Source organism: Salmo salar, chromosome 18 (assembly GCF_965601325.2).
Source record: "Salmo salar chromosome 18, fSalSal1, whole genome shotgun sequence".
NCBI classification, from domain to species: domain Eukaryota; kingdom Metazoa; phylum Chordata; class Actinopteri; order Salmoniformes; family Salmonidae; genus Salmo; species Salmo salar.
Window position 1 is genome coordinate 8,202,399 of NC_138308.1, and position 16,544 is coordinate 8,218,942.

The 16,544-nt window shown below is 41.2% G+C and overlaps 1 protein-coding gene across 3 annotated transcripts in view; it reads right to left on the reverse strand.

Moving 5' to 3' along the window:
- Positions 1-2,030: 2,030 nt before the first annotated feature.
- Positions 2,031-16,544, reverse strand: part of tial1 (TIA1 cytotoxic granule-associated RNA binding protein-like 1) — a 29,650-nt gene continuing 15,136 nt past the window's right edge. For 2 of the 3 annotated variants that reach the window (XM_014154268.3, XM_014154267.3), the window contains exons 8-13: positions 14,366-14,461; positions 14,134-14,218; positions 5,675-5,798; positions 5,398-5,555; positions 3,483-3,521; positions 2,031-3,385 (exon numbers count right to left, since the gene is read on the reverse strand). In XM_014154268.3, the coding sequence (XP_014009743.1) occupies positions 3,271-3,385; positions 3,483-3,521; positions 5,398-5,555; positions 5,675-5,798; positions 14,134-14,218; positions 14,366-14,461 (617 nt within the window). In that variant the 3' untranslated portion in view covers positions 2,031-3,270. Of the gene's footprint in view, positions 3,386-3,482; positions 3,522-5,397; positions 5,556-5,674; positions 5,799-13,693; positions 13,879-14,133; positions 14,219-14,365; positions 14,462-16,544 lie in introns of all 3 variants that reach the window. The other variant, XR_014381352.1, reaches the window with a different exon arrangement.

The window sequence follows — 16,544 nt, forward strand, 5'->3', positions numbered from 1 at the left end:
ACACAATCACCTACAGAGAACGATCCGTCACTCACACTTGACTGAGACAGTATAAGGTTTGTTCAAATGTATTTAATTCAAATCTATGGTATTATTTCGCATGTTTGACAGACCAATTCTATATTCATGTTAGTGCAATTTCCAGAGTTTAGTTATAACATTGATTGCCTCAGTAATAGACACGCAGGCACGGACACAGATACACACGCATGCACACACACACACATTCTTTCTTTCACCTCCTTTCTTGTCCATGGACACCCATTGAGGACCTCTTTATGGAAGGGTATTCGTTCTCTCCCCCTCCAACACCACCAACATCGCTCTCCCCCTCCACCCCGTCTACGAGTGGTCCGATTCCAGAACCCGGAATGCTGCTGTTCTGTGTTCTACCTGGCCATCTTCCTCCTCCTACCCCTCAATACCTGGGTCCTGTGGCTCGGAACCAGGCCGACAGTTTCCACGGCAAAACCAACGACAACAGACATCTTCACCTGTAACCTGGCTGCTATGGAGATAATCAACAGCTTTGAAATGTTCTACAAAATAATTGGCCACTACCTGAATGTGGTTGTACTGATGGTCATCACCGTGGTAGAGAACGGCCTTATCACATTTGGTAGATCTCTGTTCCACTGTTGTACCTGTCTGGAGCGCAACCTGGTTGTGGTCCATCCTGTGGCCTAACTGAGGCTCAGAGCACCCCGGTACGAGTGGGCAGGGCCTGGGGTTGTCTGGCTAATCAGCCTGGGCTGGGTGGGGGTGGTAGCGTGGTACTTTCCATCCTTTCCAACAAAACCATTTTCCCGGGAATGTTCCTACTCGCTTTTACGATTATGTGCTTCTGCAGCTTGGCCATTCTGAGATCTCTGAATGGTCCAGGGCTGGGGGGAAGGGGTAGGGAGTGACCAATCAAAGATGAGGGCGTTCAGAACAATCGTGGTCGTCCTGGTGGTGCTAGTGGTCGGTATCGGGTCGTGTCTCTGTTGAATCGTGCTTTTGTACAACAAGGTTTGCATAGATCGCTCAGTCACCTATGCGTTGTCCTTTCCAAGCAAATTTTGTTCAGCGTCTTTTTTTTTAATTATACACGTTTGGAAAACTGCCTTGTCTTCAAAACCCTAAGCCTAGGGACTAATATTCTGCAGGTTTGATTTTGGTAATTGGTATTGGTATTTTATTAGGATCCCCATTAGCTGTTGCAAAAGCAGCAACTACTTTTCTTGGGGTCCACACAAAACATGAAACATAATACAGAATGACATAATACAGAACATCAATAGACAAGAACAAGCTCAAAGACAGAGCTCAAGGACAGAACTACTTTAAAGGTGTTTTACCCTTATTTTGTAACAGGTAACCTAAAGGAGCTATGCTGTACCCGACTTCCTTTGATGTACCTTACAGCCATTGAACAAACGTTACTATAACATGTCTTGCACAACTAGCTAAATTAGTTTTTCATCACTTTATTTTGGGATTCCACTACTGTAAACATATTTTGCCTGATAACGGGCAAGTGAAGCAGTGAATTTGTTTCAACGTTTCTTCTACTTGCCTCCGCACCTGGTATACCTTTAACCTTTTTCAAAGTGCTGAGGAGGCGAGTAAAACAGGAGATTCTCCCCATGGGTTCATCTGACTCTGGGTAAGTAGAAAAATGGCTTTAACAAAGATGGATACTCCATTTGTCTGGCACTGTGACAAGCATCATAATGGGATTTCTATTTTCTGTAGGCCTACTTGCTATTGCAATGGTTTTGTGTATCTGTGCTTGATTTAAGTCCTAAATGTTGTCAATAAAGAAAAATGCTTTCAATTAAAATGTTTTTATTTTATTCATTTGTATTTACACTATTTATAAGTAGTATCAAGTCATATATATATAGTATTTCAAGTAGTTACTTGTGCTTAATCTTGAAAGTTGTTATAACGCATTAGCTTTAGAATATTTACTCCTGATTTAGGCAAACATAGCTCAAGACTTGTAGACTACAGTAAACTCACTGAACAAAGAGGGGGGAAATCAGTTTATTTTCTTCCAATAATTGTTTTTATTGAGACCCTTTTACATTGAAAATTGAATTGTCAATTGCTGAACTTTATTTCTCATTAAAACAATTGCCATTTTACATTCAATACTTTGAGCAACCAAGATAATACATTTTCAAAAACGTGCAATTCACCCTCAAAATGTCTCCAGGAAATGTTCATTACTTGTCTCCTGCTATTAGCTGAAAATGGCACAACTTTAAAATGATAAAAACATCAGTTCTAAAATCTAGAGTTCAGCTTTCTAACAAGCTTCATTGAATAAAATAAACTGGTGCAGTAACTGACATTTAAATTAAGGCTTCTTTGTAAATTATATTGAATAGATTCAATATGTCAGCCCTGCATTGCACACTCATCTACAGTATATACAACATTAGGTTTGTGGAGCTCCTGTGATACTAAAGAGTACATGCTTGGAAACCCTTATTTCAAATCAGGTGGTCGAGGGTTATATACATGTTTGGCCTTCATGACCCTTTTCCATTATAAGTGACATTTACAGGTATAAGCAAATAATAGCATACAGATTTACACGCATTATCAAGATATTCAGCTAGTACAATGTCGGGAGATGATGTGAAGTAAATCAAATGTAAATATACATAATGGCACACAAATCCATATGCCTTTGAAGATCTAAAGCAAATATGACCCTAAAAGTGTTTTTAACTTTCTTTGTTGGGCCAAAATGCTATACGTCTTAAAAGCAGGAGACAGAAAATGTGTTTACTCATATCTATCAAATGTTCAGAAAGTGATTTAAAAATCAGAAACGCTTTAACAGTTTAAAGAGCATTGTGTTCTGAAAATGTACAACTTCTTTCTATATGTACCTGTGCAATGTCCTATGACAAACTAGGGTATATAAATGACATTTTAAGTCTGTATTTAACTACATTAAGTGGTCAACTAAAACTCATCCAAAAAATCTTTACCAAGATATCCCCTATATAAAAGCGTGAAAATTCAGTCTGAGTTTTTTCCCCCCCATACTTCTTCTTGACATTTAATTTGTACACAACTTCAGCCAATAAAAACAACTCCCTACCTGTCTTTATAAATAACATCTGCTTCCTCAAAAGAGGTAAACTATTGTTGTTCCTGATCTTCTCTGCTTTAAAAACACAATCTCTCCAGATGATTACAATGTTAATTACTTTATGTTCTCCTAACTGAAAGTCCACAAATTCCCTACTGATGTGAGTGAGAGCCTGATCACTGTGTCTGGTAGCCAGCCATGTTGAAGTTTCCCTGGTTGGGCATCACAGGACCGGGCTGGGACGGCGCCGGGGATCCAAACCCTCCCACCCAGGCTGGGGACTGGGACTGTCTGCAAGAGAGAAGGTACATACAACAAGGGTCACAGCACGATGCAAAGGCTGGTAAGTGAATGCTTTGGGCTGTGAAGCACTGAGTGCGTTTGTCACCTTGAAATGTTCTGTGCTGCTGCAGCCAGAATGGAGTCCCTGTGAACAAGATGTCATAGTTTAGTGTGGCTCCGGAGTCTAACCATTTCCCCAGGCTTGCTATGACACTGGATGGCCTTTGCTTGCAAATGTCAACAAGAAACATCAGGACTGTCCTTAAAATGCCTCCAAACTGCCGTTTTTCAGGAGAAAATTGTTGACAGAAAAGTAGGAGTAAAAGTTACATGAACTTTATAACTTCCACACTGTTATAATGTAAACTACATACTGAAAATATAGCTGCGAGCAGAAATGAACGGGGATCAGAGGATGACACAAAAGACAAGCGCAGTCAGAGAATAAAGCGAGGCCACTGCGGAGTTGATTTACAGTGGTTTAAAATGGACACGCAAAATCAGATTGTGGATTTTTCAATAACTCGGCCATCTTTTGACCAATCCCTTAGCGTTTCTCAAAATAAGTTAAGATGTACAGTGTAGTGTTGCAAGGTATACCAGTACCAAGGTAATATCACAGTACCAAAACATCATGATACCAACATTTTAGTAGTACCATTTCATATGACACTACCAACTTTTTTCAGCCCTACCGGTCCACGTTATAAAATGTTTATATATATTCAGTTGAATTTAAGCAACAGCCACTAGTCTCACACCTGCTCTTAAGTCACATCCATTCCTCTGTCAGTTTTTATAAATATAATTTAGCTGTGATGGAGAGCGGGGATGCAGACCCTGTTTTTAGATTTGTACATTTGTTACATTGGAGCAGTGGGCAAAGCGAGCAATGTTGATACATTGTATCATAAAACCAACAGCACAGACCAGTCTGAGTAGACTTTGCAAGTTCACGGTCATGAAGCCTCTGAGTTAAGAGGGACAATAGAGCATTGCTTCGCGACAGCCTTGTTTTTACTCCTCTTAAAAGCTCAATACTTTATGAGAAGTAACCATTATTTACTATTTTACACCTGGGGTTGCTGTACATAACTTTAACCCATTGTATAAGAGACTCAATGAAATTAAAGCAATCCAGGCGTTCGTTCATTCATTTATATGCTAGTCATACTTTATCAAACGCCTTTTCAAAATCTGCTATGAAAACCAGGACTGGTATCTTTGATTTTTCATAATGTTCAATTGTTAAGTAAATGTCATTAAAATCGCCAATATATCAACCATGTAAAAAAAAAATTGGTCTGATCAGGATGAACACTGGTACTGCATATATCTCGCCATGTCAGGGTTTTCCAGCCTCCATATATCCACTAGTTCTAATGTATCCATAATCTCCTTAAGCGCACGAGGGTGATAATTTGTAGTGTGATGTCCTTTATGATCCATTGAGGTACATATACATCTCCCAACATAATAGATGAATTCATTACTTGTGAGCTCAATAGATTATTATACAGTGCATTCGGAAGGTATTCAGATCCCTAGCCTTTTTACACATTTTGTTACATTACATTATAGCTCAACAAGGCGACAGATAAGGTTTAAGTGAGACTGCATATAACAGCGTCCCCCTAAAGGCCAATTGGTGCATTGTTTTTTTTACCAAGTTATTCATGGCTCTAGTTGTGTGCCAAATTAGAAAAAGTTGACCATGTCAAGAAAAAAAAAAAAACATTTCAGACAATAACAATAGGTTAAGCAAACAGTGTGGGAAAAACATTATGAATGTAACCAGCAATGTGAGCCTATTTTGTACAATCACAGTGCTATGGTGTAATTTCGCACCAGGAAGCCTACAGTAGAGTCCGAAAACAATGGCGAACAGTCTACCATAACCGGAGATGGCAAGAACAGAACTCCATAACAAAGAGGTGCTGCAAACTGAACGGGTTTAGAAACTTAGGAAAGACTTCTCCTTTCAAGAGCATTACACAACGTCCAAAATGTTTTATACTTACTCTACACCAAATCCTTGCTGATTCCATGACTGTCCATAAGACACTCCATAAGAAGGCACTTGCCAACCATTTGCCATGTACTGTTGCCCATACTGCTGGGCCTGGGGGCTCCCATACATTTGGCTCCATTGTCCCCACTGACCCTGACCATACTCCATCTGAAAGATAAAAGGAAACAATACAGAGCAGGACACATTTTTCCTGGGTGAGTAAAGCAAATAAATGTGCAATGGGGAATGTAGAGATTTTATTTGAGCAATATCTCAATTCATGATACCTGTGGTACGTTTTTGGCCATGTCGGGGGATTCTTTGCCCCAGTAGCACTTCACTATGTGGCATTCGATGGACGTTCCATTTACAGAGACAATTGCATGGGCAGCACTTTCATGGGAGGAAAACCTGTCAGAAGGACACAAATGTCAACAAGAAACTGTGGTCAAGAAACACATGTCAGCAGTTTAATGAAAATGTAAAGTAAAAACATGCAGCATAAAATATGATTTTTTTGTGTGGTTTATATACAGATAAATGCCAAAATAAAGAAAACACTTGAGTAAATTAGGGTTTGGGTGGCTCCGTTATGGTGTAGGGTGCATTTATCTTGCACGGTTTAGGTTCACTCAACCCCTTAGAGGGAAAGGTAAATGCCAATAAATACACAGCTATTCTGAGTGATCACCTTCAACCTAAGGTGAAGCATTTATATTATGATGGGAGTGATCTCTTCCAGGATGACAATGCTCCCACCCACAAGGCATAGGTGGGGCACTGAATGGTTTGATGGAATTTCCTCGTGGAATAATGGTTTCGCATCTCTCCAATATAGTTCCAGACACTTGTAGAATCTATGCCAAGGTACATTAAAGCTGTTCTGGCAGGTTGTGGTTGCCCAACGCCTATTAAGACAATGTTTTTTTTTAATTTTGGCAGTTACCTGTAGTGTTTACTAAGAAAGTAATAAGTACAGTTCCAAGAACACAAATAATAGGAACACACACTTTACAATAACTTTCATGAAACATTTTTTATTTATAAAGAGTAAATACTATTAATACATTTGTACTTCATTCAAGAGCATTTATAACATTTTTTCCCATTAGTCCACTGTTGATACAGTCCCCAAAAAGTTTTGCATGTCAGCAGTCAAGTTTTCAAAAATATTGGACTTGGCAAGTGACACTTTGCTTCTTGAAAGTCCAAGATTTTGAAAACTTGACTGCTGGCATGCAAACATTTTGGGAATGTATCAACAGTGGACTAATGAAAAAAAAAAATACCTAAAAGCTAGTTTAGTTTTTCCTTTATTTGTCACATGCGCCGAATACAACAGTTTCACCTTAGCGTGAAATGCTTACTTATAAGCCCTTAACCAACAATGCAGTTCAAGAAATAGAGTTAAGAAAATATTAAATAAATAAACTGAAAAAATTAAATAAATGTTTTTAAAGTAACAATAACGAGGCTATAAACAGGGGGTACCGGTACCGAGTCAATGTGCGGGGGTACAGGTTAGCCGAGGTAATTTGTACATGTAGGTAGGGGTAAAGTGACTATTATCTATGCATAAACATTGAGTTGCAGCAGTGTAAAAACAAAAAAGGGGGGCTGTCAATGTAAATAGTCCGGGTGGCCATTTGATTAATGGCCACCATGGCTTGGGGGTAGAAGCTGATAAGGAGCCTTTTGCACCTAGACTTGACGCTCCGGTACCGCTTGCCGTGCGGTAGCAGAGAGAACAGTCTGACTTGGGTGACAGGACTATTTGGCCATTTTTTGGGCCTTCCTCTGGCATCGCCTAGTATATAGGTCCTGGATAGCAGGAAGCTTGGCCCCAGTGATGTACTGGGCCGTACGCACTACCCTCTGTAACGCCTTATGGTCAGATGCCGAGCAGTTGCCATACAAGGCAGTAATGCAATCGGTCGGGATGCTCTCGATGGTGCAGCTGTAGAACTGTTTGAGGATCTGGGCCTTGCCTAGATAAATAAAAGTAAAAAAATTAAATAGAAAAAAGCCAAACCTTTCCAGTCTCCTGAGGGGGAAAAGGTGTTGTCGTGCCCGCTTCACAACTGTCTTGGTGTGTTTTGACCATGATCGTTTGTTGGTGATGTGGACACCAAGGAACTTGAAACTCTCGACCAACTACACTACAGCCCTGTCGATGTGAATGGGGGCGTGTTCGGCCCGCCTTTTCCTCTAGTCCACGATTAGCTCCTTTATCTAGCTCACGTTTAGGGAAAGGTTATTGTCCTGACAACACACTGCCAAGGTCTCTGAACTCCTCCCTATAGGCTGTCTCATTGCTGTCGGTGATCAGGCCTACCACTGTTGTGTCATCAGCAAACTTAATGGTGTTGGAGTCGTGCTTGGCCATGCAGTTGTGGGTGAACAGGGAGTACAGGAGGGAACTAAGCACGCAACCCTGAGGGGCCCCCGTGTAGTGGATCAGGGTGGCAGATGTGTTGTTGCCTACCATTACCACCTGGGGACAACCCATCAGGAAGTCCAGGATCCAGTTGCAGAGAGAGGTGTTCAGTCCCAGGGTCCTTAGCTTAGTGATGAGCTTTGTGGGCACTATGGTGTTGAATGCTGAGCGGTAGTCAATGAACAGCATTTTCACATAGGTGCTCCTTTTGTCCGGGTGGGAAAGGGCAGTGTGGAGTGCGATTGAGTCATATGTGGATCTGTTGGGGCGGTATGCGAATTGGAGTGGGTCTAGGGTTTCCGGGATGATGGTGTTGATGTGAGCCATGACCAGCTTGCCTCTCTAGGCTAGATGGGACGCTACTGTCCCACCTGACCAACATCCAGTGAAAGTGCAGGACACCAAATTCAAAACTACAGAATTGTAAATATTTAACATTCTTGAAAATACACATGCAATATGTCAAAATAATGCTTAACTTCTTGTTAATCCAGCCAAGGTGTCAGATTTCAAAAAGGCTTTACGGCAAAAGCATACCATGCGATTATCTGAGGACAGCACCTCATCATCCAAAACACACGACAATCATATTTCAACCCGCCAGGCGTGACACAAAACTCAGAAATAATGATTTCATTCATGCCTTACCTTTGAAGATCTTCTGTTGGCACTCCAAAATGTCCCATAAACATCACAAATGGTCCTTTTGTTCGATATATATCCATAAAAACTCAGTTTAGCTGGCGCGCATCAGTCAATAATCCACTCAGTTTCCCGCCGTCAAAATGCATCCCAAACGTTACGAATAAACTTTTCCAAACAAGTCAAACAACATTTATAGTCAATCCTTAGGTATCCTAATACGCAAATAAACGATAAAATTTAAGACGGAGAATCGTTATTGTCTTTACCGGAGATAAACAACAAAGAACGAGCTTTCCTCCACGCACTTGGAATCACTAAAGCCAAAATGGGAGCCACCTAGAAAAACTACAATTTCCGGGTAATTTTTCTAAAAACAAGCCCGAAACTCTTTCTAAAGACTGTTGACATCTAGTGGAAGCCCTAGGAACTGCAATTTGGGAGGATTTGGGCTTATAATTAAAGTTCAAGCCATTGAAAACAGTTGTTTGGGATGGTTTGTCCTCAGGGTTCCGCCTGCCATATCAGTTCTGTTATACTCACAGACATAATTTCTAACAGTTTTAGAAACTTTAGAGTGTTTTCTATCTATCTATACTGCTCAAAAAAATAAAGGGAACACTTAAACAACACATCCTAGATCTGAATGAAAGAAATTATCTTATTAAATACTTTTTTCTTTACATAGTTGAATGTGCTGACAACAAAATCACACAAAAATAATCAATGGAAATCTCAATTTATCAACCCATGGAGGTCTGGATTTGGAGTCACACTCAAAATTAAAGTGGAAAACCACACTACAGGCTGATCCAACTTTGATGTAATGTCCTTAAAACAAGTCAAAATGAGGCTCAGTAGTGTGTGTGGCCTCCACGTGCCTGTATGACCTCCCTACAATCACCTGGGCATGCTCCTGATGAGGTGGCGAATGGTCTCCTGAGGGATCTCCTCCCAGACCTGGACTAAAGCATCCGCCAACTCCTGGACAGTCTGTGGTGCAACGTGGCGTTGGTGGATGGAGCGAGACATGATGTCCCAGATGTGCTCAATTGGATTCAGGTCTGGGGAACGGGTGGGCCAGTCCATAGCATCAATGCCTTCCTCTTGCAGGAACTGCTGACACAGTCCAGCTACATGAGGTCTAGCATTGTCTTGCATTAGGAGGAACCCAGGGCCAACCGCACCAGCATATGGTCTCACACATCTCGGTACCTAATGGCAGTCAGGCTACCTCTGGCGAGCACATGGAGGGCTGTGCAGCCCCCCAAAGAAATGCCACCCCACACCATGACTGATCCACCGCCAAACCGGTCATGCTGGAGGATGTTGCAGGCAGCAGAACGTTCTCCACGGCGTCTCCAGACTCTGTCACGTCTGTCACATGTGCTCAGTGTGAACCTGCTTTCATCTGTGAAGAGCACAGGGCGCCAGTGGCGAATTTGCCAATCTTGGTGTTCTCTGGCAAATGCCAAACGTCCTGCACGGTGTTGGGCTGTAAGCACAACCCCCACCTGTGGACGTCGGGCCCTCATACCACCCTCATGGAGTCTGTTTCTGACCGTTTGAGCAGACACATGCACATTTGTGGCCTGCTGGAGGTCATTTTGCAGGGCTCTGGCAGTGCTTCTCCTGCTCCTCCTTGCACAAAGGCGGAGGTAGCGGTCCTGCTGCTGGGTTGTTGCCCTCCTACGGCCTCCTCCACGTCTCCTGATGTACTGGCCTGTCTCCTGGTAGCGCCTCCATGCTCTGGGCACTACGCTGACAGACACAGCAAACCTTCTTGCCACAGCTCGCATTGATGTGCCATCCTGGATGAGCTGCACTACCTGAGCCACTTGTGTGGGTTGTAGACTCCGTCTCATGCTACCACTAGAGTGAAAGCACTGCCAGCATTCAAAACTGACCAAAACATCAGCCAGGAAGCATAGGAACTGAGAAGTGGTCTGTGTTCCCAACCTGCAGAACCACTACTTTATTGGGGGTGTCTTGCTAATTGCGTATAATTTCCACCTGTTGTCTATTCCATTTGCACAACAGCATGTGAAATTTATTGTCAATCAGTGTTGCTTCCTAAGTGGACAGTTTGATTTCACAGAAGTGTGATTGACTTGGCGTTACATTGTGTTGTTTAAGTGTTCCCTTAATTTTTTTGAGCAGTGTAAATCTAACAATTATATGCATATTCTAGCTTCTGGGCCTGAGAAACAAGCAGTTTACTTTGGGCACGCTTTTCATCCGGACGTGAAAATACTGCCCCCTATTCCAAAGAAGTTAAAGGAAGAACAACTGTAGGTGTATCCAAACTTTTGACTGGTACTGTATATCGGGTCTCCCTTTTAATTTTTAGGGATAGGCGTTCCGCTAGCGACCCACCTCGACAACATCTGGTGAAATTGCAGAGCGCCAAATTCAAAATACAGAAATACTCATAAACATTCATAAAAGATACAAGTGTTATACATCGGCTTAAAGATGAACTTCTTGTTAATCCAGCCGCTGTGTCAGATTTCAAAAAGGCTTTACGGTGAAAGCATACCATGCAATTATCTGAGGACAGCGCCCCGCTTACTAAAGCATACAAACATTTTCAAGCCAAGTAGAGGAGTCACGAAAGTCAGAAATAGCGATAAAATTAATCACTTACCTTTGATGATGATCTTCATCTGGTTGCAGTCACAAGAGTCCCTGTTACACAATACAGTGCCTTGCGAAAGTATTCGGCCCCCTTGAACTTTTGCCACATTTCAGGCTTCAAACATAAAGATATAAAACTGTATTTTTTTGTGAAGAATCAACAACAAGTGGGACACAATTATGAAGTGGAACGAAATTTATTGGATATTTCAAACTTTTTTAACAAATAAAAAAACAGAAAAACTGGGCGTGCAAAATTATTCAGCCCCCTTAAGTTAATACTTTGTAGCGACACCTTTTGCTGCGATTACAGCTGTAAGTCGCTTGGGGTATGTCTCTATCAGTTTTGCACATCGAGAGACTGAAATTTTTGCCCATTCCTCCTTGCAAAACAGCTCGAGCTCAGTGAGGTTGGATGGAGAGCGTTTGTGAACAGCAGTTTTCAGTTCTTTCCACAGATTCTCGATTGGATTCAGGTCTGGACTTTGACTTGGCCATTCTAACACCTGGATATGTTTATTTGTGAACCATTCTATTGTAGATTTTGCTTTATGTTTTGGATCATTGTCTTGTTGGAAGACACATCTCCGTCCCAGTCTCAGGTCTTTTGCAGACTCCATCAGGTTTTCTTCCAGAATGGTCATGCATTTGGCTCCATCCATCTTCCCATCAATTTTAACCATCTTCACAGCCCCTGCTGAAGAAAAGCAGGCCCAAACCATGATGCTGCCACCACCATGTTTGACAGTGGGGATGGGTGTTCAGGGTGATGAGCTGTGTTGCTTTTACGCCAAACATAACGTTTTGCATTGTTGCCAAAAAGTTCGATTTTGGTTTCATCTGACCAGAGCACCTTCTTCCACATGTTTGGTGTGTCTCCCAGGTGGCTAGGGGAAAACTTTAAACAACACTTTTTTATGGATATCTTTAAGAAATGGCTTTCTTCTTGCCACTCTTCCATAAAGGCCAGATTTGTGCAGTATACGACTGATTGTTGTCCTATGGACAGAGTCTCCCACCTCAGCTGTAGATCTCTGCAGTTCATCCAGAGTGATCATGGGCCTCTTGGCTGCATCTCTGATCAGTCTTCTCCTTGTATGAGCTGAAAGTTTAGAGGGACGGCCAGGTCTTCGTAGATTTGCAGTGGTCTGATACTCCTTCCATTTCAATATTATCGCTTGCAGTGCTCCTTGGGATGTTTAAAGCTTGGGAAATATTTTTGTATCCAAATCCGGCTTTAAACTTCTCCCAAACAGTATCTCGGACCTGCCTGGTGTGTTCCTTGTTCTTCATGATGCTCTCTGCGCTTTAAACGGACCTCTGAGACTATCACAGAGCAGGTGCATTTATACGGAGACTTGATTACACACAGGTGGATTCTATTTATCATCATTAGTCATTTAGGTCAACATTGGATCATTCAGAGATCCTCACTGAACTTCTAGAGAGAGTTTGCTGCACTGAAAATAAAGGGGCTGAATAATTTTGCACGGCCAATTTTTACATTTTTTTATTTGTTAAAAAAGTTTGCAATATCCAATAAATTTCGTTCCACTTCATAATTGTGTTCCACTTGTTGCTGATTCTTCACAAAAAATTACAGTTTTATATCTTTATGTTTCAAGCCTGAAATGTGGCAAAAGTTCGAAAAGTTCAAGGGGGCCGAATACTTTCGCAAGGCACTGTACATGTTTGTTTTGTTCGATAAAGTTCCTCTTTATGTCCCAAAAACTCTGTTTTGTTGGCGCGTTTTGTTCAGTAATCCACTGGCTCAAAGGCGGTCACAACATGCAGACGAATACATCCTAATAGTACTGGTAAAGTTCGTTGAAACATGTCAAACGATGTTTATAATTAATCCTCAGGTTATCTAAATAATCTATAATATTTCAACCGGACAATAGCGTATTCAATAGAAAGGAAAAACAACGAAAGGTGCGCAATCGGTCATGCGCGCAAACCAGCTCTGCTTCATTCTACAGTCCACTGACAAAATGGGCTCATTCTTCCTCATTTTTCAGAAAACAAGCCTGAAACAATGTCTAAAGACTGTTGACATCTAGTGGAAGCCATAGGAACTGCGATCTGGGTCCTAAACCATTGCATACTGTATAGCATTCAATTGAAAAGTACCCACATCAAAAAAATCCCACTTCCTGGATGGATTTTCCTCAGGTTTTCACCTGCCACAGACATAATTTTAACAGTTTTAGAAACTTTAGAGTGTTTTCTATCTAAATATACCAATTATAGGCATATCCTAGCTTCTGGGACAAAGAAACAGGCAGTTTACTTTGGGCACGCTTTTCATCCGGACGTGAAAATACTGCCCCCTATCCCAAATAAGTTTTAAAGCACTTCATGGCTACTGACATGAGTGCTAGGGGCGGTAGTCATTTAGGCTTTCTTGAGCACAGGGACTATGGTGGTCTGATTGAAACATGTAGGTATTAGACTCGGTCAGGGAGAAGTTGAAAATGTCAGTGAAGACACTTTCCAGTTGGTCCACGCATGCTCTGAGTGCACGTCCTGGTAATCCGTCTGGCCCCGCGCCCTGGTGAATGTTGACATGTTTAAAGGTTTTACTCACATCGGCTACGGAGAGCTTGATCACAGTCATCCGGAACAGCTGTTGCCCTCATGCATGCTTCAGTGTTGCTTGCCTCGAAGCGAACGTAAAAGGCATTTGTAGTGCATAATAGTTTGCAAGCCCTGCCACATCCGATGAGCGTCAGAGCCAGTGGAGTAGGATTCAATCTTAGTCCTGTATTGAAGCTGTATATGTATTTATAAAATGGATTATCCATGAAATTTACAATAAAGCATAACCAAACAAGGTTGTAAAAGTAATTTAACTACTTCCACAACTAACTCTGATTGATTCTAGACATTATTGGGGGCTTTTGGTGTAGTATTGGAAGATGTATCATTAAGTCATGTACCGGTACTGCCATCTACAGGAAGAATGAGGCAATACATAGTGTAGTACATTAACAAAATAGGGAATCTTCACTTAGAACAAAACATTACCTGATGAAAGAGTAACCTTTCTCTGGGAAAACTCGGATTTCCATTATTTGTCCAAAGGGCGAGAATGTCTGTCGCATGAGGTGCTCTGCAACAAAAAAGATTTTAAATGAAACTTTCATCCAACTTTGTCAACCAACCCAGTCTCGACTTTGCTTCCCAAAATGTATTTGTTAGCAACATCTAATGATTCTAAACCGTCTGTGTGTATCTTTTCATGTTAAAATGAACTTGCCTGACAGTCCTGACTGGATTCCTCCACAATACACGGTGCAGTTCTGGGGACTGGATTGGTTCACTACATCGTCAAACCTCAGCTGCTTCGAGCCATCTGGTGTAAACATACAAAACATATGAATGAGCATTCCAGTGGTGTAGTCGTTCAGATTTATTTTTTACTTGAAAACGCATTTCCCACATAAAAAAAAAAAAGCCCAATGTAGCAGTTTTTATTTCAATATCAAATTATTTCTAGGTAACAATTAAGTACTGTAATGTAATAATTTTCCCTTAAAATGATCAAAAGAGAGAAAAATAGCTTTTTAGCAAAAAACTTTTTCATGCAAGAATTTTGCTTAGACTCCGGAACTGGTCTGAGTCGGGAGGGGAATGGCACCAAAGCAGTGCATTAACCACAATGTGGATCAATCTACCAGAGCAGAGGGGCCTAATGGGAGGGATATGTGACCTGAAAATGTGCCATTATTGGCAGAGAGGTTTCAAACTCTTTGTTTTTGGTCAATTAACATATACCACCTGGTGATGTCACCAGCCAAGCCAAAACTCCACCCATGAAAAACCTGCTGATTAGAAGGTCCTGTGTAGATAGTATTTTCAACCAGCAACAATAACAGTTCACATTATCTCGCACTTTTACAGTGTTTGTTTCTTCAGCTGGTGTATAATATGATACAAAACACAGTAAAAACAGATTTCTGACTGCACTGGGCCTTTAACAAGATTCACCATTACTCATGGTCTCTCTGGAAGGTTTGTAGAAAAACAGAGTTTGAGTGGTGTTTTAAAAAGAACCCCCCCAGAGGAAGTTGCCGCCATACTAGAGAGGAAATGCACGTTTAGGTTCCACCTCCAAAGAATGACAAAGGCTACTTATAGACATTCACTAATTGGGTGTGGGAATTTCCATGTGGAGTTGATAAACCTCAACAAATAGGGCACTGACAGCTGTCACTGTAGTGAGCTAGCTAGCATGCTAACCTCATATAGCTAGCTAGCCATCTTGCTAACCTTATCTAGCTAGCTAACGTTAACCTGTTAGGGCTAGGGGGAAGCATTTGCACGTCTGGATAAAAAAAATGTACCCGATTTAATCTGGTTACTAATCCTACCCAGTAACTAGAATATGCATATACTTATTATATATGGATAGAAAACACTCTAAAGTTTCTAAAACTGTTTGAATGGTGTCTGTGAGTATAACAGAACTCATTTGGCAGGCAAAACCCTGAGACATTTTCTGACAGGAAGTGGATACCTGATGTGTTGTATTACCTTTAAACCTATCCCATTGAAAAACACAGGGGCTTAGGAATATTTTGGCACTTCCTATTGCTTCCACTAGATGTCACCAGCCTTTACAAAGTGTTTTGAGTCTTCTGGAGGGAGATCTGACCGAACAAGAGCCATGGAACGATGATGTCCCATTAGACACCTGGCGCGCGAGTTCATGTTGGGTACCCTCGTTCCAATACGTTTTAAAAGAGTATGCATTCGTCCACCTTGAATATTATTAATGTTCTGGTTAAAAAAGGCCCTAATGATTTATGCTATACAACGTTTGACATGTTTGAACGAACGGAAATATATTTTTTCCCCTCGTTCATGACGAGAAGTCCGGCTGGCTTAGATCATGTGCGAACAAGACGGAGATTTTTGGACATAAATGATGAGCTTTTTTGAACAAAACTACATTCGTTATGGACCTGTGATACCTGGAAGTGACATCTGATGAAGAGAATCAAAGGTAATGGATTATTTACATAGTATTTTCGATTTTAGATCTCCCCAACATGACGTCTAGTCTGTATCGCAACGCGTATTTTTCTGGGCGCAGTGCTCAGATTATTGCAAAGTGTGATTTCCCAGTAAGGTTATTTTTAAATCTGGCAAGTTGATTGCGTTCAAGAGATGTAAATCTATAATTCTTTAAATGACAATATAATATTTTACCAATGTTTTCTAATTTTAATTATTTAATTTGTGACGCTGACTTGACTGCCGGTTATTGGAGGGAAACGATTTCCTCAACATCAATGCCATAGTAAAACGCTGTTTTTGGATATAAATATGAACTTGATAGAACTAAAAATGCATGCATTGTCTAACATAATGTCCTAGGAGTGTCATCTGATGGAGATTGTAAAAGGTTAGTGCATCATTTTAGCTGGTTTTAT